The sequence below is a fragment of the Sciurus carolinensis genome, chromosome 12 (assembly GCF_902686445.1).
Source record: "Sciurus carolinensis chromosome 12, mSciCar1.2, whole genome shotgun sequence".
In the NCBI taxonomy this organism is placed as follows: Eukaryota; Metazoa; Chordata; class Mammalia; order Rodentia; family Sciuridae; genus Sciurus; species Sciurus carolinensis.
In genome coordinates this window covers 74717863-74745577 of record NC_062224.1, presented here as the reverse complement: position 1 = coordinate 74745577, position 27715 = coordinate 74717863, and the positions used below count along the sequence as shown (strand labels likewise).

The following is a 27715-nucleotide window of genomic DNA, read 5'->3' as shown; positions in this document are numbered from 1 at the left end:
CAATTTGTCTCTACTGAATAGTCTGGTCACACACCAGACTATGTATTACTCTAAAAGTACTCTTAAAAATTTATTTTTAGATAGTATTTAAAATCAGTTAATTTCAATTAAAGCAGAGTACCTTCCAAAAATAAAAGAATCTTATAAACCTTGGATAAAAGAATCTCTTCCTAAGAAATGGTAATTATTCACAAAAATCAGAGAAATAGCTATAGACATTGTTTCACTTTCTCTTCTCACAAAAAGGAAAATATGTCAAAAGAAACTGAGTGGCTTGATCAAGGTCATACAGCTTGTTAGGGGCTGATCTTTTCAGCCAGCAGTGATACACCAACATGATAAAGCAGGAAGACCAGAAGGAAGAAGCATTAGGTGCTGGGAAGGATCGATTTAATACGGCATTCACCAGATCTTCCTAATCTCAAATTGAAGCATTTATTCTTCAAATAGAGTTGGCATGTTTGGGCAAGGAGAGAGCTTTGGGATCTTAAGACTACAGAGAATGAATCACGCACCTGACAAGCCAGGCACTTACCCTCTCATCCATGGGAACTCGGGTGGCATCATGTCGACTCTCTTCCCGCCCTGAGACCCGAGCCACTGAGAGCCCGTTCAATGCTGCCAACATCAGTGGCCTCTTCTGTGCCTCCAGGCCTGCCATCTTCTGCTTCTCTAGATTCTTACAGCAAGAAAAGGCATGTTCTCATTGTTTATAAGACCAGTAGAAGGCTGGAATGTGTTTTAATCTTCCCAAATCTGTAACTCCCTAGCCAAGGAATGCAGACACTCACCCTTAGTAGGGCAAAGTCAAACATGGCCCTCCCATTCTTCCCACTGTGCCCAAGGAAGCCAGTTTCTACAGGACTCTTGTGCTTTTATTTTTAATTAATTAATTCAGTAGATAAATAAATGACTAACAAATACACCAGGCCACAGGGCTCACACACACACAAAAAAACAAGGGTATGAACAATACACTTTAGAAGCAAAGTGCTAAAGGGAGACAGTTACATGAATAATCTGATCCAACTGCAACGTGGGCCTTGCACAGACTGAGTGGTATAAAACTTGGAAGACAGTCATGTTGATGAGGATTTCCAGGTATGTAAATGGTACAAGAAAATCTTGCTAGGTTTTTATTCTGAGGGGTTCAGACCAAGGATGTGAATTTCATATTTAATAGGTGCTCTTGGGGCACCTACTGGTGTCAGCCCCAGAAATAAGAGCTAATACAGTTTAGCAAAGTCACAACACTAATCAGGTTGAGACGACCTAAGATGATCCACGGGTACTGACCTTTGGACTCCACCCAGGGGAGATGGTGGGACATCATTAGATATGACTAACTTTGGGGAGAACATGGATGACAGCTGAGCAGACTCACTCAGGGGAAGTTGACATTTCTTCCTGGCCCTCACTTGCGGTTTTTCAACAGTCACTCTGTCCTCACCAGGTGACACCAGCAGCCTGAACCTGGTTCAGTCAGGGCTCAGTTTACTTTCAAGCTTCCTCATATCTTTGAAACTGACAGTGAGATATGAAAAACCTGTTTTTACTCACTTCAGACAACCTACTAGCCCATTTTCTAAAAGTAATTTTGTCTTAGATGCTAGGAAAGAACAGAGGGGCTTCATTAAGCATAGAAACGGGTGAGTTGACAGAGTTGAAGATTTTGATTGAAACCAAAGCAAAAACAATTTGCAGACTCATGTGACCGCCACAGATGAAGGGGTCATCTTACCCCTGGTTTCTTCTCAAGCCTTTAGAGACTCTTTTTTTTTTATTCTGCTGTTTATAAATTTACTCGCCAGGGCGGTGTCTCAATGAATCCACGGTACCCTCCAGTGCACAGGATTAGTGGATTACTGTACGTGGGGGGAGGAGATTGCATAATTACCTAATATGTGTCTCACTGGCACTACAGTTCACCTACAATCAGAATGAGGCCTTTGTGAGTCAAGTTGCCAATGGGACACCTGTTCCTGTGACAGTCTGACCCAGTAAACAAGCCAAAGGGGTATCTGAGAGGAGGGTTAACTGAGAACTGTGAAAAGCAGTCATAGACTTTGGCTTGAAGAAACTCTTAAGAATAGCCTTGGTTTCTAAATTCTGGGCACCCTCTTGGAATTATTTTGAAGTTCTGGGTTCTTCATTAGTTTGCTTTTTTAGTTTAGTTTTGTGGAAGATGATTTTGCTTATGTCACCTCTTTTAGTTGGACTGTTTCAAAGCTTAAGAAAGCAATAATTCTGGTAAAACCTCCCTGGGGTCTTCCTGCTATCTTCCCCCTGCCCTATAAGGTGGCCCTCACTTGTCTTTCTTGGAAAAGGATTACATACTGGGTGAGAACTGAAACCCCAGTGGTACATCAAACCACATCTCTTGGCTTCCCCTCACTAATCCTGTTAGGTTTTCACCAGAGACAAAAAAAAAAAAAAAAAAAAGAAAGAAAGAAAAAGAAAAAGAAAAAGAAAAAAACGAACAACTTGAAGAACTCATCTGGCTTCTCCTCTTCTCTAGATCTGACTTCTGGTCAGGAGCTGGAAGCAATGAAATGTCTTCCAGGTTGCACTAGGAGCAAGCAGGAGCCCAGCAGGTGGCAGGCCCAAACCATCCATCAAACAGACAAGTGGCTCCAGAACACGGAAAGCTGCCCAGAGGGAAAATTCCCACCATACCTGTCCTCCCCCTCCACCCCAGCTTCTATCTGCCTTAAGTTTCTCATTGTTTTCTTATCTAGAGGGCCCTAGATGGCTGGGGCAGCCTTCTCTCTCATCCATTCCCACCAAGCTGGCAAAAGCTGCCCATGGTGAGGACAGCAGAGAGTATCTGAGATGGAAGGGATGCTGCTCAGGCCAGGGTGTGAGACTCTAGAGCTATTTTCTCTCCATCTTGGCATCATCTTCATCTCCCCTGCCTGGCCTCCTGGCTCAGTGAAGACTCCCAATTCTCCTCTAAGATCAGGACTCTCGCTGAGGGTGGCAGTCCTTGAGCTCCCAGGTTTATGAGATTTGGGGAAAATAATCAACAGGGAAAATGAAGTGACATGGGGTTATTATGTTATTAAACTAAAAGTTAATGAGTGAAATTTGCTAGTTGCTATTATCCACCTGGTTGGAATGAAATAGCATATGGGAAAGAACAGCAGGATGCCCCTTGCTCCTTTGTGATAATACAAGATGCTGGGGAAATCAGGGACCTGTGCAGTGATTTGGCTACAGGCTATTTGTTTAATATGGGTAACGAGAAGAGGAAGAATATAACCCAAATGAGGTTACAGGACCATGTGGACATCATTAAGTATCAACTTGGCAGGAGAAACAGCTAAGCTGAATGCTTAGACTGATAGATTCTTGATGCTAACACTGCTTTTAAGAGGCCTGGGGCCAAGAAGTGTTGAAAAATATCTTTATAACAATCAATTACTTTTTTCCAAGCTAGGAACAATCTCCCCGCAAGGCACCCACCCCACATTTCACTCCATCTCCAGGCAGAGGTTTTCTTTGCCAGAGGTGGAGGTATGGCCTTCATCATTTCCCTCGTGGTTTGCAAAAAGTGGAAAAAGTTATGCCTGTACTGAACTAGTAGTACTGCTCTACTGTTGGCCAAAATGGCAAGGTCGACTGTGTCCTTAAGGATTTTCTAAAGTCACAAACTGGCTACAGATTAGCTTTCTGAACCCAGCAACTTGGCTTCCTTAAAACTTTGGTCCTTGATTGTTCTCTTCAGGTTGATGCCCAATGATGAGTTTGGAAGACTGAGAAATGGAGTCTAGTGAACTTCAACAAAGCAAATTTTAATTACAACTGTTCTGGAGTTCCTAGAAGGAGGTCTGGCTACCTGCTGGTGTAGTTATGGTGAATGAAAAGAAGAAGTCAATCTGAGTTTGATTAGACATGTAACTAAATGATTTTTTTAAGAAAGTGAAGATTTCCAGGACAAGTCGCAATGGAGATTTTTAATGTAATAACTACAACCCGACAATGTTCTTAGTACTGAGATGGATTCGCTTTATTGTTCTACATGTACATTGACTACCTACATAGTCTTGCTCTGATAACATGTCACCGCTTTTGACCTGTTCCTTCTGGACTATACATATTCTGAAGAGGGATTATTCATATTTAGAATAATTATTCATTATTCTAGGATGTATTTTCAAATGTCATAAGTATGTATGTATGTATATATCTCCACATGATGAAATTTTTATAGAACAAATATGATAGGAAATTGAAGTCCAACTATAAGCTTCCAAGTTATATATCCAGCTACTAAAATTTTCTTGAATTTGTGTTAAGTATCTGTTGAGAGAAAATCTGAAAATATAACCAGACATATCACAGTCCCAACAGTATAGCAAGCTGTCTTGACATACAGAACCAAACAGAAAGCTGTACTCTAAGCTAGGTGCAGTGGTGCATCTTATATGCAATCCCAGTTATTTGGAAGGCTAAGGCAGGAGGGTTGCAAGATCAGGGCCAGCCTCAGCAACTTAGTGAGACCCTGGGCTGGGTGGAAGGCGAGGGGTTAGCTCAGTGGTAGAACACTTGCCTAGCATGCACAAGACCCTGGGTTCCATCCCCAGCACCACCACCAAAAAAAAGAGAAAACTGTACCCTATAGGAATGTTGTTCTTTTAATATCTAACAGGAAAAAAATACTTGCCTCCCAAAAAACAAAAACACAGAGATGTGGATAGGCAAGCTTCTAGCAACAAGTGGAAGTCTGAACCTGAATAAAGAGCAAAAAAAAAAAAAAAAAAAAAAAGAGCAAAATCAGCAGCCTAGGCACTGACCTCAAGATCATCCTAACTCAATTGTAGCATTTTGTACAAACCAAACCTGCTAGAAGCCATGAATGAGGATGAAAAGGTTTGGTGAAATGAGATACTGCCTATTAAACGCCCAGAGATTCTTTAAACACACCACGCGGTCCCTGAATAGGTCTCATGCCTCCTTCAGGGACTCCAATACTTGTGGTTTCCCACTAAAGATGCCCTGGGAGGAACTTACCCTAATCATCATCTCTCTCTCTATAATGCTGTCCTCCAGGGAAAACATTTCCGACACAGGTCTCTCCTTCACAGGCTCTTTTTTGACCCGCTCCTTCACACTTGTCAGGTCGGGTTCGGAGATGGACGGACCCAGGGAGGACCCATTGATGGCCAGCTGATCGGTTCGGGAGACACTGAGGGCCTTGGCTGGCCCGTGCCTCATCACACGGGCTCTGGCAATGGCAGGAGGAAGGTTCCCCTGGTCTTGCCTCAGTGCCCCGTTGCTAACACTCTTCCTGGGTCCAGGGTACTCGGGCGGGGGCTTGTTCGGAATCCGGGCCAGCGCGGCCTGCAGCTGGGCGCTGTACTCCATCTTCCCCCGCAGCACGGGGATCTGCGGCACGGCTTCCGGGGCCTCCTCCTCTTCCTCGCTCTCACTGCTGTGGATCAGCATGGTGGCATCGGAGAGCGTCTTCTTGTGGTGGTACTGAGGAAGCTGGTGGACCTCGAGGCCGCCGGGCCCCTCCTCCGGAGGCCCCTGCTCCCGCAGCGTGTTGCGGCGGGCCATGGGGATGTTGAGCGACTTGAGCGTCATGGCCTCCATGCCTCGCACCATGCTGTTCATCACCTCCAGGCTGTGGCGCTTGTTCACTGTGCCATGGTGCTTGGTGGCTGTCAGGGGCTCGCTTACCTCCTGGAGAGACTGGTGCACCACGGGAGAGCTGTCCTCTTGGAAGGTCTTCACTGACAGCTGCACCTTCCGTGTCACCAGGTCTGGGCTACTGCCACTGACGTACTTGTGGCGGTGGCTGGCAAGGTCCGGGGTGCTGGTGGCAGGGCGGGGCCGCGGGTAGGGGGGCGGTGGCCTGAAGAGATAGTTCTTGAGCATGTGGGCCGTGCTGTAGTTATGGCTGCCCTGGAGCTGCATGTTGGCCAACTCTGGGGTGCTCACCGTGTGTGAGATGGCACTTGCCCCCGGCTTGCTGGGCACTGTGGTGTTCTTTGGGTTCATCTGGTCAGATGGACTGACAAGTTTGTGACTATAGCCCCCCTGTGGCCCATAGGGGACTGTGTAGGGGTGTCTCTCCCGCATCTCCGGCTGGCTGTACACCAGGTCCTCCGGCTGGTTGTAGGCGTGGGTGTTGATGATGTTGAGGTTCCGCAGAGACTGGCTCTGGCTGTCCGCGTGCATCATCCCCCTCTTCATCTGCCGCATGACCGTCTCATAATCGGGGGTCGGCCTATAAGATGGCACAATGATGGCACTGTGCCGGTGGCTAGGAATGTAGTCAGCCCGCATGATGTCGCTCCCAGGGATACTCAGGTTGGAGGAGACGGGAGAAGCCTGGATGAAGCTTTGGGAGCAGCTGAGGGAGTTGACACTGTGAACACTGCACACGCTGCCATTGGTAACGGTGCCATTTAAGTAATTTAAGTCCAGGCTGTTGTGAGAATTGCAATATAAGGCTTCTTCATTCCCGTGGAAAATGCTGTCTATAAGAAGTCAAACAGAGGCACATGAACCTTCGTGATCTGCTTCAATAAAGTGAATCCCTACATTTGTGGGGTGACTTAAATTTCAATTAATTTTCATTTAAAAAGTGAAATCCCATCTTCCCCACCCACATATTCCACAGAAGAACTAATAACATCTTGGATGAGATGTCAACATAGAGAAGGAACACTTTAGAGTACACGGGAAAGACTGAACCTAAACAAAGGCACATACCCATGGCACAGGTGTCTCCCAGGTAAGTGCTCAATTTTGCCATGAGCTTTGCAATCAGACACCAACAACAACCCTGACGCTGGGTAGTCCCATCCTCTAGGGCAGGGCTCAGCAACAGGACTGGATATTTGGGCCAGGAAGTCAAGAACTTCAAAAGGGTGACAGAATTCCCTAAGAGTATGTACTTAAACATGCTCTTTCTGACTACCATAGAAAAGCTCCCTTTACCTAAGGGACTACTGAACTTTCATCAAGATACCAGACAAATACTGAGGCCAGGAAGTCAGCATGGCTCACTTCTAAGGAAAAATTAGAATAAGGATTTCTTCCAGCCATTCCTGAAGTCCTCCTCTAGCTCTGGTTCTGTCACTGAGGTCAAGACAAGTAAAAAGTAACTATAGTGTGAAGAAGTACTGAAAGAGATACAAAAGCCGACTTCCCAAGTCAGGCCCATTCAAGATGCCCAGTGTGTCTTTAACACATGCGCAAACCCTTTGAGGGCAAACTCCTACCAAAACCCTATTCTGTGATCTAAATGCATTCGCTGTCACACTACAGATTTAAGCAAGAGCAAAGCAGAAAAAGAAAGTCAAGCTGGGTGTGGTGGTGCACGCCTATAATCCCAGTTTCTGGGGAGGCTGAGGCAGGAGGATCACAAGTTCAAAGCCAGCCTCAGCAACAGCGAGGTGCTAAGCAACTCAGTGAGACCCTGTCTCTAAATAAAATACAAAATAGGGCTGGGGATGCGGCTTAGTGGTCAAGTGCCACTAAGTTCAATTCCCAATGCCAGCATCCCCCCCAAAAAAGAAAAAGTTAGAAAAGGTGAAAACCAGAAATTGTGACTGAAAACATTTAACCAAAAGGAAGGGTGTGGACACAGACCTGATTGGCAGGCAGGAAAAGCTGGAAGAACACAGACTAAGGTGTTGCAATTTATCCACCCCTAGGGGGATATGGTGTCTTCCTATAGAAGCAGGGTAACTGCTTATAAAATGTACTGTTGTATTATCCAGGAGGTGATAACATAGAAACACACAATCTCTTTAATATCAACATACAAGTTTGTTTTACCATCTCCTGTTTTGACATGATACTAATGTTCATATGCAAACACAACCATTAACCTCTCTGCATCCCAGCTTCTATTTCTATAAAATGGAAATAATAATGGAACCTATAGGTATAATTTGAGGATTAAATGAGACAATATATAGCAAGTATTTAGAGGAGTGCCTGGCACATTGTAATTGCTCTATAAATGTTGATTGCTACCACTATAATTGTTATTACTAATGGAATGGGCTTTCTCATGCATTCTGCATGGGAGATGTTTGGGGAGAAAAAGAGGAATAAAACAGAGTTTGTTTATTCTGAGAGGCAATGAATAATTTTGCTAAGAAAGGGGCTGGAGGGAGAGATGATAAAAATGTTAAGAGACTGAGACCATGTTTCTTCTAGTGATTCTTAGATGCCTGTGTTCTCTGCCACCATGAGAGACTCTCTGTCTGCTACAAGCTTCTGCTGTTGGTGAGGAAGGTGAGGCACACTCCAGGTGGGCTAAGCGATCTCTCTCCTTTCTAGGCCTACTGATGACACGGGGGAAGCAAGAACTTGTCCCTGCCTTGGCCCCAACTCCCCAAGCAGCCAATTCTGGGGCATCTTTCTTTCAGGGGTAATCGATATTCTAGGCTTTTCACAAGCTGAAGTTGCTGGCTGCTGTCACTCAATGACAAAGTTAAAATGAAAGCATCACTGTCATAAAAGCTCAGAACTTCTTTGTTGCTTACTGGTACGTGGCTTTGTCTTAAGAAGAAGGGATGGGGGGCCGGTTACCTTGTGAAGTGTGTGTTTCCGAGTACTGCTCGCCACACTGCACGTGCACGGGAGGCAAGATGTACGGCTGCTGCCTGGGCTGAAACAGAGAACACAGCAGAGCTGGGGAGGGCCTTGGCAGAGAACCAGCCCCAGCACATGACAGTCCCTGTCACCCACAACCATAGGGAAGCATGCTGGAGCTGCTCTCCCAGCTGCCCCTCCGACCCACCCCTCTCCCACTCATCTGTACCCACATCTCATCACTAAGTTCAAGACTGGAGAAACCAGGGAGAACCTGAGTAGCTGTCTCAAGGTCAAAAAGAGAAAGAGGTCACAATGAAAGATTGGGTCAGCTATTTAGTCTCTATTTTCTCTTACATCTGCAAAGTTCTCTTTGCCTTCTTAACAGGTGAAATCAGAGCAGATTCATTATCATGAGTCATCTAAGATTCAGAAAGGAGGAAAGTTGCTTTGTTTTATTCAACACTGGTTCCTTCCCTGAGCTTCTATTCATCAGCATAACCCAGGACCCTTGTTCACAGCGCCACAGCAACCTCAAATAGGACAGGGTTAATGTTAGGCTGAGTCCAGGGTGAATTTGTATAAAAATCTAAAATGCAACCTACAGCATTGAGTGTGTAAGTGCTCATGGTCACTTACTTATCCTTCCAGAACCAAATGTGGGAAGGGACTGGCAGGGAATTCAGTCCAACCATCTACCTCCCACCCCGATGCAGAATCTTTTCCATTAGACTCTTAAAGATGGCCATTTAGACTCAACTTGAATCACTTTCCATTGCACAGGAGGGTAAAACTTTTAGAGAGAAACAAAAACCAAAAAATTCTATGGATTAAATATTTGGTGAATCAAAGGAAATATAATGACTCCCTACTGTGATCTGTAAGTTTTTTAAGCTCAATAGGATTCAGTTTCCTATCAAATCAAGCTCCTTCCTCCCTTCACCTTGAACATTATCCATATTACTTATATATATACTTATATATATTCCAGATAAATTTGTTGGATGAAGGAAAATTTTGATAAGAAAAAAAAAAATCCTAGCTTTATAAACCACCAATCAAGATGATCTCTTATATATCTTTTAGCCTTACAGATATGACTTTAAGATGGATGTTTCAGGAAGAAAAGCATGTTTAAGAAGCTGACAGCAAACCAAGAATTCCACAGCCAGCAGGGGTCACACCTTCTCAGTATCTTTCAAGAGAAGAGCATTCACCAGAGTTAGAAGCTGGGGAAATAACTCTCCTGTCATTTTCTCTGGAACAAATAATGGTAGGGCACCAAGAGGGCAAATAAGAAGGTAATGGAAACAAGGGATCAATAATCTTAAAGGAACCTGGGCACAGTGGTGCAAGCGTGTAATCCCAGCAGCTCGGGAGGCTGAGGCAGGAGAATCACAAGTTCAAAGCCAGTCTCAGCAAAAGTGAGGTGCTAAGCATCTCAGTAAGACCCTGTCTCTAAATAAAATACAAAACAGGGCTGGGGGTGTGGCTCAGTGGTTGAGTGCCCCTGAGTTCAGTTCCTGGTACCCCCCACAAATTTTTTTTTTTAATTTTAAAGGAATGAAGAGGGAAGAAATAAAGAATTGAGATTAAATTAAGAGGGTAGTATTGGCTACCACAGACGTTTTCCTAAATATTCCCTGGTGTCCTTGTGGCTCATTTTTAAGCTGCAATTTAAAAATATTTCTCTCCTTTTTGGCAATACATAATTCAACTAAAATTTTCCATAGTAGCTCCGTTGATTCTAAGGTTTTTTTTGTTTCTTTGTTTTTGTTTTTAAACAGTGCTGAGAAATTTGTACAAGGGAATAGAAATTCACAGCAGGCAAAGATGGTTCCTCCTGCTCTTATTTTTTAAAAAATTCAAGCAAATGCCTGTTTATGAACTGGCACAGATAGATAAGCAAAGGAAGATAACAGCTAATCTTTCAAACACAATTTCAGGATTATATTATTTATTTCATATCATTATCTATTCTACTATTCCTTTTCTTTCTAGACCTGCTAATACAGAAACAGATTAGATGCCATAACACAGGCAGCAAGAGGAATAAGAAAAACTGGAAGTCCTGGTTACTGGCAAGGAGGCCAATAGGCAATATCATCTGGTCTTCCTATTGCCCATCATGGGGAACTCTGGGTGAACGGTTTAAATCCAAAAAATCCCAGAGGCAGGGGCAAGAGGGAAAGCCCTAAATGTGGCTTCCTATTGATTTTCTTTATCCAAGTAAGAAAGGTAAGTTTCTGCCCCTTCTTTGGATAATTAGAACAAAATCAGATCATGACATGGACTTAAAACACTTTGCCTCTATTGGTTTCTGGACATAAATGAAAAATGATCTCACTAATTAAGACACTTGGACTATAAAGAAAAGGAAAATAACACTAACAAAGAATAGAAAAATAAAGAAACCAGGGCCACAGACAAATCCACTGGTGCTCCAGGGGAAAGTCCAAAGGTTCCCTCCCACCAGATGTCCAAGGCAAAGGGCCCCATGCGAGGTACTGTGCATAATAATGAGATTAATGAGAGTAACATGGACACTGGGATTCTCCTCTGATGATGTAGCTCATCTAGCTCAACTCTAGAATTCTGGAGTCCATGTGCATGCATTTTCCAGGGGGAAAAAAAAGTTTTTCTCCAAAACTTTCCTTTTAAGAGTTAAATATGAGCTAGATATATAAATATGTACATATACATTGTACATGAAGAAAAACTCTGTGATACTCCTATCTACAAACAGGAAGGAACTATTCACCTAGAAAAATAAAAGGCCATGTTTATTTTGACTGTGTATACAAAGTCATAACCTAAAAATAAACAAATGTGACAAAGCAAGCAGAAAACTTTAAAGGAAACTAAGTTGTCACATCTATTACATTATCTTTGAGTAATCTTCAAAATAAAACAGTCTAAGACAGAACACATGCACTGAAAATGAAGTTGTGCTTCCTTGTTCACATGATGAAGAGAATAGTTTTTTAAAAACAAAAGAAAAAGAACCTAAGGTAAGGTAAAAAGTAGATTCATTAAAAATTTGTCAGCTGATTAAAGCCTTAAAATTAAAAGTTGGGGGCTGGGGCTGTAGTTCAGTGGCAGAGCGCTTGCCTGCATGTGTGAGGCACTGGGTTTGATCCTTAGCACCACATAAAATAAACAAACAAAATAAAGGTATTCTGCCCATTTACAACTACAAAAAAAGTTAAAAAAGAATTAGAAAAAAAATTAAAGTTGTACAATCTTCTGCATCAAATACTCTTAGGATGTTGATTAGATTCATTCATTTTTTTGTTCATTTAAAAAGCAGACGAGTTTATTAAGCTCTATCAGTGGCAGTCAATACAAAAGAATGTATGGAGCTTGTAACTGAGGATGGGCCTTCACTAAAGATCAGAACAGATGAACGAGTGGAGAAAAACACACAGTGTGTTATACACTGAAGGTACATGGTCACATGAACCTGGAAAGAGAATTACTGGGGTGCACCTCAAGCCACATCTAGAGAAGTGATGGTCACAGAAGATGGGACAGCAGCCAGGACAACATGACACAGTGACATCACCTCTTGGCAGAACAGTACCCTCCTGTACTCTCACACCATCTTCCCTGGTCATGGTGCCCTGGTCCCCTCTTCCCTTCCAAGTGCTAACCCAACACTCCATCCAACAGTCAGACAGCTGGACTGCTAAAGATTCATACGTACCAGGGAAGATCGGCTCCAGGTGGGCTGGCGTCTGATGGGGGGTGGAGAATTTGATTGTCTACGTGAAAAGTGGAAAAAACGAGAATGGCCATTATTACTGATCAGATAAAAACAGACCAGACAGACAGGGAGAGAAAGAAAGGGAAAACAGACAAACCAAAACACAAACGTTGCTCACTTGGGGACACTGACGTTTTTCATTCTTTATTCTCAAAATATTTGGGACATATGATACTTGTGTAGCAAGTTTTACAAACTAATAATAAATGAAGAAGGCATATTTATAGAGATTCAAAGAGAAATAAGATTGAAAAATATCAGATTATGTGTATTTTTAAAAATTATACTCTTGTTTTCTGGTACGTGTATAAAATCTTTCATATAAAAAAGGCAAGAAGAAAAAATGTTTTAAAAGTGCTTCCAGGCAAATGATATTTCAAAACAGATAAAATACTTTGTGTATGACCATACAGAAGCACTTTTTATTAAGACAGTACATATTACAAATATTTATCTGACCAGATTCTTTTGAGTTTTTTGGTTTTGGGAAAGGATTTTTGGGAATTGAACCCAGGGCCTTACACAGGCTGGGCAAATGCTCCACCACCGAACTACATCCTCAGCCCCTGATCAGATCCTTTACAGATGGAGAACATGGATTTTTTTTTTTAAGCAGAGATAAAAACGAGTGGGAACTAGGATACGATCAAATTCTGCAGAGCTGACGTCAAAGGTACCTTTTGGCACTGGGTCCCAAATGCCATAATAGTATTTCCCCTATTCCTTAGTGTTAAGAAAAACAAAAAAACAAAACAAGCAAACAAACAAAACCCCCAAAGGCATATAGAGTATTTCCATTACAGCTCATCAGTCTAAAGGCACTCTCCTTATTCTGAATGCCACCTTCTCCTTCTGGCAATAAAGTATCTTTTTTTTGTTTTCCTTATGAAATGAAGATAATAGAGTAATACTAAATTTTTTAAATGACAGGTCAAATACAAAATTATCAGACTTAGTTTGAACACGTGCCTCTCAACCTAGGAAGCACATCCAAAGTTACACTTCCGGATGACAGTGAGCCACTCTGCAGGAGCAGGGGCACATCTTGGAGGTCAGAGTGGAGAGCCCTGGGGAAGGACGCTGTGATCCCTACCTGGGGCAGGAGGCTGCTGAGGCGATGCTATTTCATAACACTCCAGAGGGAGGCACCAGGTCTCAACACAGCTTGTGCTGAGCTGGTGAAATTGTATATACAATTTAATAGATACGTGGAAAGAAAGACCCGAATTTTAATCAGATGAGAGGCGAGGAAGTGCCCACACCATGTTAGAAGAAAGGAAGAGTTATTACAGAGGCAGAATGAATACCAGAATTGTGCCTTGGTTTGCAGTCCAAAGACCACAAAGAAGAAATACCAAAGCACAGTAAATTCTACAGTACAGCTATCTGCTGAGAAATGGTTAAACCAGAAGACCACAGTGAAATCCACTGCTCAGAGCTCTTTTTTTATTATCCACCCTACAGAAGACAACAGAATTCCTGTTAACGTTGAGGACACCCCCACAGGTCAAAGGCAACAGCAGAGCAGAACTGCACAGAGTGACCAGGGAACCTGCTCAAAAGAATGGTGCGCTTGGGGGAGGGAGGCAGGCATGCCTGATTTAAACTCCCCCATAGTCCTTCTGATTTGCCCGTGCCAACGTTGTTGGTGGGCCAAAGACTATCAGATACACATTTCGGCCTCAGCAGTGACCAATTGCACTGCCTGGCTTGAAAGACCCTCCATGGCATGGAGAAAAAAGTCTGCCTTGACCTGGGAATTCAGTTCTGAAGCAGCCGTGCTCTCCAGCAGCACCTGCGCTAGGGCAACCCTCGGCCACTCTTGGATGTGCCCACGGTGGGAGTGGAAAAGCAGTTCGTCTCTTGCATTTACATCCCTGACAGTCTTTGAACCAAAATTAAACACCTTGGATGCCCAAACTGTGAATGGACTCCGCTGAGGAACATCTTTTGAAGGCAACCAAGGTAAAGACGAGGAGAGAGTGAGCCTCGGCACGCTATCTCTGAGGTCAGGCCACATGTAAGTGCCCTCATCAGACTCCCCTTTATCATCTTTATTTCCAAATTAAATTTAAAAAAAAAAAAAAAAAAAGACACGCAGATGTGTGACAACGCCGAGCGCCTTCCACATCTTCCTCTAATTACCCTGGCCTCTCATTTGCAGTCAGGTGACATGACCCAGGAGCACACGCAGGGTTAGCCAACTGTGTGAGCGGAACGGGGCAGAGGATGACAGCAGCGTCTTCTCTTTCAAGTTGGCTCACCGCTCCGTTACCCGCTTCTGAACACACTCCACATCTGACGCGAAGGGCACCCTGGCAAATTGGGAACTGCTCGGCTTCTCCGAACTCAGAGCCGAGGGTTGGAAGGTACTAATGTGGCCAACCCATCCAGGCAGTCGAGCGCTCGCAGTCAATTTGCGGATCGTTTTCTCTCTAGGCATATGGACTGCACGAGACAGTCTTCATCATTAAAGTTCTTTCACTCCTGCCCGGCTTTAGCCTACTTCTTTGGCTTCTACAAGGATCAAGGGAAAAGAGTAAATGGGAAAAGTGATCTACGCCCTCCCTGAAGCACACACATTTGATCTGAAAGAGCCTTCTAGAGAGAGGGTGAACTAAACGTGTACTTACTCGGTGCAGATTTTGTTTTGTTTGTAAAACTTGTGCCGTGTAGTAAATAACCGTGAAATATACTTGGCGTTTTCAATATCATCCTTGGAAAAAGCAGAGATGAAGAAAAAAGCAAAACGAAACATCAGTTTGATGAGATACACACTTTACTAGGACTCCTCTATGCTGGGACACATTCCTCCCTCTCTTCATCTCAAGTATAAAGTAACATGGGCCAGGAAGCAAACCAACCTGCTGAATTTCAGTGGTAGCTGTGTCTACAAAGCCCACCAAAGAATGGTACAAAAAGTGAAAGAATTCCTTATGACCAAGGCGCTGGGACTGCACTGATAATTTGGCATGTCTACCCAATTCTGGACCAAGTGCTTTTAAAATAAACAACCAAATCAAGGCAAAGCATAAACACCAGACTTCATTAGATTGGAAACAGTGAGATGCATGAACAGTCCTGGCTTCGAGGAGGGACTCAAGCAAAGGTCAGTTGCTCAGCTGACTTCAATTAAGCTGGGTAGGAATGGAAATCCAGGACAGCCAGCAGAAAAAAAAATGCAGTTTAACATCATCAGGGGTCACTGGATGAGGGCTGTAACTAAAGTTCTGAGGTATAGGGCACGCCAGACAAGGCAATCATTGCGAATAAGACACCTAGAAGAACCCAAATCCTAGAGTCCAGAGTCAGCTTGGAAACCTGCTCTCTTGAGCATGATACTTTACCACCACTACTCTGCAATGAGTCCCGATAGCACTGGGCAAGTATTAGAAAGATCTTCAATAAAATAGTCATTCTCTTAAGGTAGAACAAGGAAATGATATTATGAATTGAAAAGTCAAAAGGCACCTTGTTCATTGGACCCGGTCTCTGTCCATTTTGCTTACCGTATGAAAGAGGGCAGTCTCTTCCTTGTTGATGAGCTCCACTAGAATGGTCGACTTGTTGTGAGTGATGTTCCCGATGTCATTCCACCTGGGTCAAAAGAAATGCAACTGTGTTTGTCCACAGATGATCCATGCATTTAGGTTCCAGTCTAGGAGGGTTCTCTGCTACTGTCAAATCACATTTGACAAATTACCATTTAACTTTTTTGAAAAGTTCAAAGGAGAGAAAAAAGAAGAAAAAACTACAACAATTTCCACAGGCAAAAATTCTATGTAAAATGCATCTAGACACTGACATTCATAAAATAAAATTCTCTTTATGAATAGGCATGAGAATAACTTGTATGAGACTTTTATTGCCCTTTCCCCCATATTTCCAACCTGTCAAAGCATTTCCCATGGGTCCTGCTCCCATGATCCCTACTTTTTAGCATTAAAAAAAAGCATAGTATTAAAAAGTCATATTTTCCAAGAATCTAGACTGAAGACTCCATATGGACCTTGTGGTGCTATGTCGACCACAGATCAATTTTGCCATCTTGAAAAATGTGTATGGACTAATACAACTACATAATTGTGACCTAGACAGAAATAACATGTATAAGTGTACACACAAAGAATTCCCTCCATGTCATGGAAACCTTGTCTAAAATGAGATGCAATGAAATAAGAACCAGGCAAGGGAAGATAAGCCACTGCTTCCCTTTCAGCTTAGAACCAGTTCACTGTCTACCCTTCATACAGTTCTGTAAACTACAGTTCCCTGACCACTGCCTTCCATCATGTGTCTGCCTGTTCCTTACACTTCCAGCAACCTCTGCCCCAATAATTCTTCTAAGAATCAACACTGGAATTCCCTTCTCTATAAAGTCCCTCCTCACTCCCCACCACCCATATGCAAAGAGAAGAATCTATTGGAATCCTCTATTTACCACCATAATGTGTTTTACATTCTCGCTTCCATGACTAGCTCTCGAAGCACACCCAACTAGTCTGCAAGCCCCATGGCCCTGTGGGGATTCTGCTTCTTTTATCTGTATTCCAAGCATTGAGTCATAGATCACTCAACAAATATTTGCTGAAAGAATAAAAAATAGGGTGAGGGGTAGTGCAGCTCAGTGGTAGAGCACTTGCCTAGCATATATCAGAGCCTGGCTTCTATTCCCAGCACTGCAAAAATAAAAAAATGAAATAAACAAAAACATGAAAAGTAATACTACTGCCTCTCATCTGTACAGAGAACAATTCTCATATCCATTCTAGACAGAAAGGCAGCTATTTCAGCTCCTTGTTTAGGGCAGAGGCAATTTAGACAAGAATGAGCCTCTCACTCAGCCGTTCACTCTGCTGGTCAGGGAGGGATGAGTTCTTTACCCGGGGTTTCCAGATCCCCCCGCCCCCAGTCATCTTTCCATTACACCAGCCCAGCTGTGTTTAATACATGGACTGCAGCGAGACTCTACTGTGCTCAGCCCAGAGGGCTTCCACCAGATTACATCTGTATGGACTCATGGCTACATGCTCCTCAAGAGACAAGACAGATTGGGTTTCCTCTGGCTCTGTTCCTTCAAATCAACTGCCAAAACTCAAGAGACACTCCTTGCCCTACCATGACATCGCTCAGCAGCATGGTGAACATGACACTGTATTAGAAGTCAAGTCACACCCTGCAGGGGCTTCAAGAAAAGGGTAATATCTGGAAGCAGTTCCCAAGCAAAGAGCGAAACCTGAGTGGCTTAGACTCATCACACTTCTATGCTGCAGTTCTTTCATCTCACCCAAATAACTCCTGTGTAGGACTTGTCTACTTCATTTTGTAGGCTAAAGGAGAAACTGAAACATCAGTTTGACTTGGAGAGCTGATGGGACAAAAATGCCTGGATAGCTTTGAATGGGCACAAAAATTTATGGTTCCAACTCTGTGATTACTCCCATACTTTACTCAGTTAATTTACACTTTGTTACAGTTGACTTGGAATATGTCAAAAAGTCAAAAATTTTATTCTATTCCAAGCTCTGAAGATCTCTCTTCCCATTCTAGCTTCACTAATGTCTATTCAAAGAGTAAGGGGAAAAAAAAAAAAAAAAAAAAAAAAAAAGCCACAGTAATAATGGCAGGGTGGGGATCTTGGGAAACAAAAGCAATCAAAAAGGTTTTGAATGGAAATCAATTTCAAAATTGATTATAATAATAGATGATACAGGGAGTACATGGCCGGCCAAGATTCACTTCCAGAAGTGGCCTGTGCTTTGCTTCTGACAGCTGTCTTTGATCATCTGCCCTAAATGGAGAACTCTGCCTATCAGATGCACATACAGGAAAGCTGCTCTTCCAATAAGCAATGGGTCATATTGCTCTTGTAAATGAAAGCAAGCATGCTGACGTTATAACAGAATCTATGGGCACCAATACAAAGACCAAGGTTATGGATGTGAAATGGGGCATGGGGACAGCACTATATCCCTACACTGAATCGATTTGTGTTAAGTAGAAAAAAGGGCTTAAAGTGTAAAAAGAACTTTCAAAAAGTACCAAAGGACTTACATTTATTATAGTAAACTGAATAATGCTTTTTAAGGTACGTTTTTACAAATAATTCCCTTGCATTAAAAAAAAAAAATTAGTTTGCACTCTTTTAACTCATGTGGTTAGGTAGAGGGTGCAGAACAATGGGAAGAAGCCAGTTTTCACCAACAAGTGATCATGAATAATCCTAACAAAAGTAACCATTGACAGATGACCTGGAGAGTTGGTTCCAACCACAGAATTTAGTTCCACTCTTCTGACTCAGTGGAGTTCAACAATGCATTTTCTGAAGTCAGATGGGAAGAAGGGGTTTCCCCTCCCAAATAAGGAAAAGTGAGATGAATTTCACCATAAAGGGATGATCTTATGAGTTGACAAAAGCTCACCTCTGATCCACAGTCTGGCTCTTAACTCATTTGGATAACTTAATAGCTAATGCACTTGTCAAGAATCTCTCACAGAGAAAAAGGGGAGAAAAAGACAAATAAGATTACCTATATATTACTGCTTGTCTTCCAATTCTGTTTCTTACAAATATTCCCATAAAGAAAATGCCAAGGTGCATACTGTTTCCATGATTGTCCTGCATAAGATAAAAAAAAAAAAAAAAACTTGTTATGACCCATGTTCACAGAACTATTCACAACAGGCAAGATATGGAATCAACCTAATTGTCCGTCAGTGAATGAGTAGATAAAGAAAACATGGTTTATACACAATGGAATATTATGTAGTCTTAGAAGAGAAGGAAACCTTCTCATTTCAAACAACATGGGTGAACATGGAGGACATTATATTAAGTGAATCAAACCAGGCACAGAAAAACAAATGCTGCATCTCACTTAGATACATAATCTACTAAAGTTGAGCTCATTAAAGAAGAGAGCAGGCCAAGGTGTGGTGGTACACACCTGTAATCCCAGCAACTCGGGAGGCTGAGGCAGGAGGTTCATAAGTTCAAGGCCAACCTCAGTAATTTAGCAAGGCTCTAAGCAACTTAGTGAGACCCCATCTCTAAATAAAAAAATAAAAGGGCTGGGGATATGGCTCAATGGTTAAGCACCCCGGGTTCAATCCCTGGTGAGAGAAAGAGAGAAAGAGAGAAAGAGAGAGAGAGAGAAAGAAAGAAAGAAAGAATGGTGATTACCACAGACTAAAGAGAGGAGGGGATATTGGGAGATCTTGGCTCAAGGACACAAAATTTAAATTACATTGGAGGAACAAATTCAAGAGATCTATTGTATATCATGCTGACTGTAGTTAATAACAATGTACTGTATTCTTAAAAGTCCATTAGGAAGATTTTAAGTATACTTTGAAGAGCTGAATATCCTTCAGTTGAAACACACACACTTCCATCTCCTGGAGCCTTGCTGTGTGTCTCTCCCTCCACTGAGCTTGGTCCTTTCCATGGAGACCCTCATGTTCCTCAACACTGGGCTGTTTTCTTAAATTACTTCCTCCTGTTTCCTCTGTTCACTGTTTTTCGAACTTGCACTATTCAGATATTAGACATCCTAGCTAAGTCCTTTAATTATTTTTATCTCCTGTCTCCCAGTGTTTACTACTTTCGATTTTCTGGTGAGCTTTTCTCAATTTTATCTTTCAACCTATTAAGTATTCCATTTCTGATATCATATTTTAAATTTCTGGGAGTTTTTAAGTTTCTAAATTTTTTTATTTTCTAATTTTCCTTTTTATAAGCAATCTATTCCTTTAAGAAGCAGATTTTTTTTTTTTTTTTTTATTCCTGAGACTTTGGGGGTAGTGTTTTGAACAGGGGGTTCTTCTCCCTGAGTCTCTGCATCTTATGGACGACGGTACTCTCATCACGTCAGCCTCTGTCATTCCTCCCAGGGCATCATGTAGAGTGGGGTGATGCTGGCGATTTGCACTGGTGAGTGTATGCTTAATCCTGGATGGGAACTTCGTGAGCACAGGAAGAGCCTGTATATTAATATCAGGTGAGCTGCAGGGCCCTGTGTTGGGGAATCCCAAATGTCTTATCTTCATTCTGGTTTCTTGATGCATCAGGTGCTTGTAGTCTCCTGCTTGGGAGACTCTTGCTGCCAGGGTTCGGGGAGCAGAGTGGGAACAAGGGTCAATATCTAATAGATGCTCGCAGTGGAGGGGGAGGTCCGCTTTCTAGAACATGGTAGGGGGGCACGTGCAACTAGACCAAGGATACTTGATCTCATTAAGACCCAGAGAAGATAGGATCCCTTCTCATGATTTTGTCTCAACCCACCCACCAAAGCTTTGCTGGCATAGGAGTCTCTAGCAGGGATAACGAGTCGGAAAGAACCACTGGTAGCAAAAGCAGGAAAAGAGTGTTAAGAGAAAAAAACTGGGGAAGAAAAACTTTGGCTTGGTAATGACAGGAAGCCAAAAGGTAAGTTATATTAAAGAAAAATACACATGGGAAAAGATCAGAGGAGTGGGATGGAAGGACATGGAAAAATTCCACGGAAAGACTTCCCTGGCACCTTGCCAGCAGGTCCACACTTGGAGTCTGGTGGTGATACAGATATGGGAAGAGCAGGAGATGGAAAAACACAGAAGGGATGCCCTAGAAAGCTGCGGGCACTGCGCTGGTCAAAAAATAAAGGTCGGCATCCAACTGAACGAAGCATCGAAATTCCAGACCCTGTCTTTTGCCATCCCAGAAGCACTCTTCCCCATGGCCAATACTGTGACAATACAGGAGCCACTCAGGCAGCAGCTACACCTGTATTTGTGGAGGAGGAGCAGGGGCAGACCTTCAGGAAGTGGACTGGCGCCCTTCCAGCCTTGGAATGTTTTCAGGACCCACACGTGGAAAAGCCCACACTAAACGGAAGCGTCTTCCCCCGGACAGAGCCTGACGCGCTTTCTCCTTCTTTAGGTGCTCAGCACCTGCCCCTACCCAAATGGGCCTACAGCACCCCTCACTCTCTTCCCTTGCATACTTTCCCACCTGCTTTTAAAACTGATTTCCAGGATGATTACATCACCGCCCCCCCCCATGGTCTTGCTGTTCTCGCCCACCATCTTGGGTTACCAGGTGTCATGTGATCTGTAGGTGGTCACCTCAGTAACGGACCGTCATGTGGGGGAAAACCCAGCAGTACAGCCGAGTTACACCCACCTGACAATGAGTCAGAGGAAGGCAGACTGTCCCTTTTGGTCCCACTAAAGAACCTAGCAGAAAGAGCCTAAAACCCTGCACAGTGGGTTCCAACATGACCTCGACTGTGCCTGCGTCCCACAGTTCAGAATTACTAAAAACAAACAAATGACTGCAACAACAAAACCCCCAACTTCCGGGCCCTGAGAAGTCAGTTTTCTAGCAATGGAGAAAAGTTTACTGATTTTTCAATGACCCAAAATATCATGACTATATATGGGCTGCTGAAATGTAAGTGGGATGCAGATGGCTTCATAAGGCATTATCGCAAAGAAAATGGATTACAACCCTACGAAGGGCAGCCATTAGAGAAGCAAAAGAAAATTAAACAAATCTAAAAAAGAGCCATTTAGCCCTTTTCACAAGCTGCGGCCACCCTGCTCGATTCTACTTGATGCACATGGGCAGTTCTCATTAAGGCAAATTGCAAACTTGCAACAGAGGGGGAACAGAACACATATAAAACAGCCAGCGGAGCCAGCCTGGAGTGAAATATCTGTGCCGGAATTGCAGGCGTCTCCCAAATTGCTGGAATGTGCCAGTTGATAAAACTCCATTTTTTGAAAAGTCAGTCAGCAGAGAGAGGAAAATGAGTGTGGATTACAGGTTTAGCTCTATAAGTGACCACACACCATGAACCCTGACCACACCTACTTCAGGACATAGATCTGTTGCAGAGGATGTGATGTACAACGGCAGTTTCCTAGGTGGAGTTTCCACAAAGCACCAAAGGGGTTGGAAACCCACAATGGAAAACTCTGCAGAGCTAGAGAAATAAAATGCACCCCATAGGCAAAATGTTTCATTCTAGTGCACTAAAAGTCATACCCATATTCATTCAAGGAAAAGAAAACAGGCATGGCAAAGAAAACTACTAACTAGCGCTTCTGTGGACACACACATGACATGAGCTACTTGTCCCACTGAGACACAATATATAGAGCCTCGGTACCTTCTAGGAGCCTGATAAGCTGGTGCATGATACTCAGATGGTTGTCTTACAAATGAGGTATTCTGCTGACCACGGAAAGCTTCAAAATCTCTTAGCTAAGAACAAGTGTTGGCTTTACCAAAAGTAAAGGGAACTTGCCAACTAATGCCATGTAGCAACAAGGACAAGTCAAGCTAGTCCACTGCTATCAACACTGTTTTTTCCAAATGCCTGCACAGTTATGAAAAGGCTGAGGCAAGAACAGGGCGTGATACACTACCTTCACAGGGAAGATTTCCTGTCCAAATCCATCCAGACGTTCCACTTCATTGATGTACATTAGTTCAGCTTCTGCTGGCAGGATTCCGCTACAATGAAAATAGCATGAAAGGAGGAAATACTGAAGGGCCACAAAGTCCGTGGAACTTCCTACCTTCCTGATGGCAAATTCCAGGGTTGTGGTTTAGCTCTTGTTTCTGGGAAGAGCAATCATCACCCAACTGTGAGGGTATGGTACTTTACTGGTGATTCATTAACATGCTCCCTGGTAGCCTTTTACTCAACAGGGATAATAAGAGGGGGTAAAGTATTTAATTAAGAGTCACAGCCCTGAAAACACTAAATAATTATTCCAGACATCCCTGTGAATAATGTTCCTTGCTTTACAAACAAGGTCTCCCCACCAAGTTGGAAAAATTTCTATTTTAAAAAATGAAAATGAAAAACGTTTTTTTCTTTATTTATTATCATTTGCTTGAGGATAATATTTTGGGACCCAAGAGGTCAAGATAGGACCCTGCACAGATTCTCAAGGTTGGATGGAAAAGATGTCTATTGTCTACCATACAGTTCCAAGAAACCCTGTTACCAAACATTCAGTGCTTCCTGAGGTTAAAGCCTCCCTCCTCTTCCCTCCTGATCATCACCTTCCCACCCAGAGTGGCATGTGTCTCCATGCTCAGGATAGGGAACCCTGGGCTTTCCCAGATGTGGTAACAGGTTTTGAGAAAGTTCAAAGAGGAACTTTGCAGGGTCACAACTCCATATCTGTGTGGAATTTCTGGTGAGAAGGCAGGGGAGGAAGAGAAGGAGAATAATAACAAGGAAGAGGAGGAGGAAGCAAGGAGGTGAAGAAGAGAGGGAAGGAGGAGGAGAAAGAGAAGAAGAAAGAGGAGAAAGAGAAGAAGAAAGAGGAGAAATAGAAGAAGAAAGAAGAGAAAGGAAGGAAGAAGGGAAGAGAACAAAGGATGGAAGGAGGGAGGAACAAAGAACGGAGCGGGAGTAGAGGTTTTGAAGACCTTTCTCAGAAAGTACAGAGTTGAGTCACACAGTAGAAGAAACTGCCCGTGCTGACCAAGGCCTAGGCTGGGGAGGGAGATGAAGGCACCCTGCCTGTGGTCAGCGGGTGTTTGCTGCCTGGATCGCCCCATGCCTCTGCCTCCTCACCTGTGGGCTTTATGTTCTTGGGCCACTTTCTGGGTCAGCTCTTCTAGAACAGCCTCTTCCAGGGCCAGATCCTAGAGAAACAGAAAACACTTAGGTCAAGAGGCTATGAGCATTTGTCATTTTGCTTGCGAGCCTTAAATGCTCCCTTTTTGAGAACAACACTCCGACACACAGACATAGGCAGTGATGTTCTTCCTCAGTGGGACTCCTAAAGCTCAGGAAATAATGCAGAATTAATAAATGGGATGTATTGAATTTAAAAGCTTCTGCACACCAAAGGAAACAAGAGCACAAAGAGAATGCCTACAGAATGGGAGAGACCCTTTGCCGTTATTCTTCAGAGAGAAGATTAAAATCCAGAATATTAAAAGAACTTATTAACTTGACATCAAAAAATAAAATAACCCAATCAAAAATGGGCAAATGAACTGAACAGACATTTCTCGAAAGAAGAAACAGAAGTGGCCAACAAATACATTTTTAAAATGTTCAATATTCTTAGCCAGAAGGGAAATGCAAATCACTATACTGAGATTTCATCTCACTCTGGTTAGAATGGCGATCATTAAGAGTACAAATAATAATAAATACTGGCGAGGATGTGGGGGAAAGGAACACTAATTTGTTGTTGGTGGAATTGTATATTATATAATCACTATGGAAATCAATATGGAGGTTCCTCAAAAACCAAGGAATAGTACCACCATGTGAACCAGATATACCACTGCTTGATATTTATCCAAAAGAATTAAGGTCAGTATATGCTAGATACGTGCATATCTGTGTTTACAGCAACACAATTCACAATAGCCAGGTTATGGAAGCAGCCTAAGTATCTGTTAACAGATAAATGAGTAAAGAAATGGCGTCTTCACTGTAAACGAGAACAAAATTATATTATTTGGAGAAAAATGGATGGAATGAGAGAATATCATATTAAGTGAAATAATTCAGACTCAGAAAGCCAAGAGTATGTGTTCTCTCATATGTAGAAGCTAGAGAAAAAAGAATAAAAATGGATCTCATGAAAACAGAAGGCAGACCAGTGGACTAGAGGAAAGGGATTGGGGGAAGGAGGAGGAGAGGGAAAGGGAGGCCCTGGGGAATGAAATGGACATATATGTTATGTGCATGCACAAATATCACAATAAATTCCACTGTTATATATAATTATAATACAGCAATTAACAAAACTAAATTAACAAAAGAGTTCCCTGTTTTAGAATATCACCTAACTAATCTTACTTTCTCAATCTCTCCTTTACTCCTGCAGAAGCAAGGGTTATAATATTGAGGACTGAGCTAAGATTCCTACTATTATAAAATGGCTCTTCACTGCAACTTAGGTTATTTCAAGGTGTCATCTGAATTGCCATCCAAATGCTATAAGACTCAGGAACAATTCTTTCTTCATTTACCTTCTTCCCTATCTGCTGCCTCTCAAATGTACTTTCATCAGAACTGCTTGGTATGTACGTACGTATTTTTAATAATTAGGGTGGAGGTCAATGAGTTTCTAAGTCACCATCCTTTCAAGAGGTGAACTCGGTAGGCACTGGTCCACTTCTACAATACCAGAGACTCATTCAGACCGCATGGAGGCAGAGCAGGCTGACTGCACTGGTACTTGGTCATCACAGGAGAAAGGGAGTCATATGGTTAAAATGGCATTCTGTAAGACAGCAGGTGTGCGGCCAACCAGTCAGCATCTCAGTCACCTGGGATCCCTGCTGGTGAGCACCACGAAGGGCACAGATATGCAGCTTCTTCCTCTAAGTTCTGGAGGGGCGGGCAGAAGGGATTCAGCTGAGTCCTGATGAGGGCACCCTGAGGCTCATGCCACTGGGGGTGCAGAATGGGGGCTCACACTTTGGCAGAGAGCACACAAAGTGCCTCATTCCCTTCTGAGATACCATTTATATAGGCATTTACCTCCCATTTAACATGTTCATGAATGAAACACCTCCCCCCAAAACATACACTTCAAACTGTAAGAAACATCCCATCTCAAGACATAAGTGTGAAAAATTGATATTCTTAAAAGTGGAAGATGGAGATGTAAATATATCCTGGAAATTTTATAGCTCTGCAGGCTCTGCAAAGTCCATAGCTCACAAAAGAGGCCTTAGAGAAGACGGAGGGAATCAGCAGAGCTCTTATTTTTCACATCTACTCATTAATTTGCTGTTTCCTGTTTAGCTTTCCACTGAGTTGACTCAAGTCCACAATGAGAAATAAGCTCAACATTTTCAGCTTTATGTTGTGGACTAACAAAGATATCACACGGCTTAGAAATTTAGCTGTCTGTGTGCATCTCAGCATCAAGTAGTAGTCTCCAACATGATATTAATTTTGAAAAGCTAATGAAAGACATGCGGCAACAGAATAAACTAAAGGTAAGCGAAGATCAAAAAAGGTTCCATTAAACCTCCACTTCCTAGTTTCATAAAAAGAAAAAGCCCAAAGGAACCCCTCTGCTATTGTACTCCACTGCCTCCACCTGCGCCTGGGGCCTCCCTGAGGCCTGCACCCCACCAGAGAGACGTGCGAGAGTGGCCCTAGGTGAATGAAAGACGGCAGAGTGCGTGCCTGTGCGCAGCTGCACACCTGTGGAGCGCCTGTGTACTTAACTTTGTTCTTTTTTCTGCTGAAGAAATGCCATTTGACAAATTCAGTAACTTTGTAAGATCAAACACAGCTATTCATCCTATCTTCCCTCCCCCACCAAAGGAATGCATTCTTCTCTTTGAAAGCTCTGGTGGAATCAAGCAGAAAGTTTACAACCTTCCATGGCTCCCCACTGCCTCCTCAATTAGGTCAACAGCTGAGCCCTGCAATCAGACCATTCTTCAGTGTGACCCAGGCTTTCCTTCTAGATCTCCTCCCCCAAGGGTTTAAGGCCTCAGGCAACCTCGTGTTCTAACACAAACTGCTTTTAGATCTCCGTTCATGCTCATGTCTACCCTTTTTTGGAAGAACCATCCAGTCCCACCACAGCATGTAAAATGTCACATCCGTCCTTCACATTCGGTCTCGGCTATCCTTGCCCTCCACAGGACTTTCCTGCTCCCCCAGCTGGAAGTAGCCTCTCTTCCCCTAGACCTTCTTTTCCTCTGTGTCTCTTATATTCTGCCTGCTGCTTTTCTAACATAGTTATTTGTGTACCCATCCAATTCCTTATTCTTATCTCCTTCTATTAGTATGTAGGCACCTCAAGGGGAATGAGTCCTCTTTGTATCACTTAACGGGATCTATCGCAGGGCTTTTCCACAATGACCACTTGCAGGTTCTCAATACAGAGTCAATGATCAATAAATGTTCAGTGAACTCACTACATAGAGTATAAATTTCTCATAATAGAGTACATTATGAGACAGGAGTTTTTCATTATGCAAAGCTGGTTAATGATCATTTGTACCTTCTGCCTGTTTTCTGCTCACATTTCAAAATGCACATAGTGCCAGGCACAGGGGTGCATGCCCATCATCCCAGGTACTCTGGCACCTGAGGCAGGAGGAGCACAAGTTTAAAGCCAGCCTTGGCAACTCAGCAAGACCTTAAATAAATAGGGCTGGGGATGTGGCTCAGTGATAGAGTACTACCAGGTTCAATTCCCAGTACCACTCACCCCCCAACACACACACAATGCATACAGTGATTTTACCTGGAAAGCACATCCTTCAACATCCTTACATATTTCCTAACATAAAGATATAAGAATTAGCTGGGTGCGGTGGCACACACCTGTAATCCCAGAGGCTTGGGTGGCTGAGGCAGGAGGATTGCAAGTTCAAAGTCAGCCTCAGCAATG

At 43.1% G+C, this 27715-nt stretch overlaps 1 protein-coding gene across 1 annotated transcript in view; it reads right to left on the bottom strand.

The window, feature by feature from the left end:
- Ptpn14 (protein tyrosine phosphatase non-receptor type 14) overlaps nt 1-27715 on the bottom strand; it is a 170851-nt gene that overhangs the window by 16988 nt on the left and 126148 nt on the right. Inside the window, exons 6-14 of the mRNA XM_047521103.1 lie at nt 23905-23975; nt 22739-22826; nt 18856-18944; nt 15835-15922; nt 14959-15041; nt 12266-12323; nt 8557-8635; nt 5014-6488; nt 536-679 (exon numbers count right to left, since the gene is read on the bottom strand). Coding sequence (XP_047377059.1) covers nt 536-679; nt 5014-6488; nt 8557-8635; nt 12266-12323; nt 14959-15041; nt 15835-15922; nt 18856-18944; nt 22739-22826; nt 23905-23975 — 2175 coding nt within the window. The remainder of the gene's footprint in view (nt 1-535; nt 680-5013; nt 6489-8556; nt 8636-12265; nt 12324-14958; nt 15042-15834; nt 15923-18855; nt 18945-22738; nt 22827-23904; nt 23976-27715) is intronic.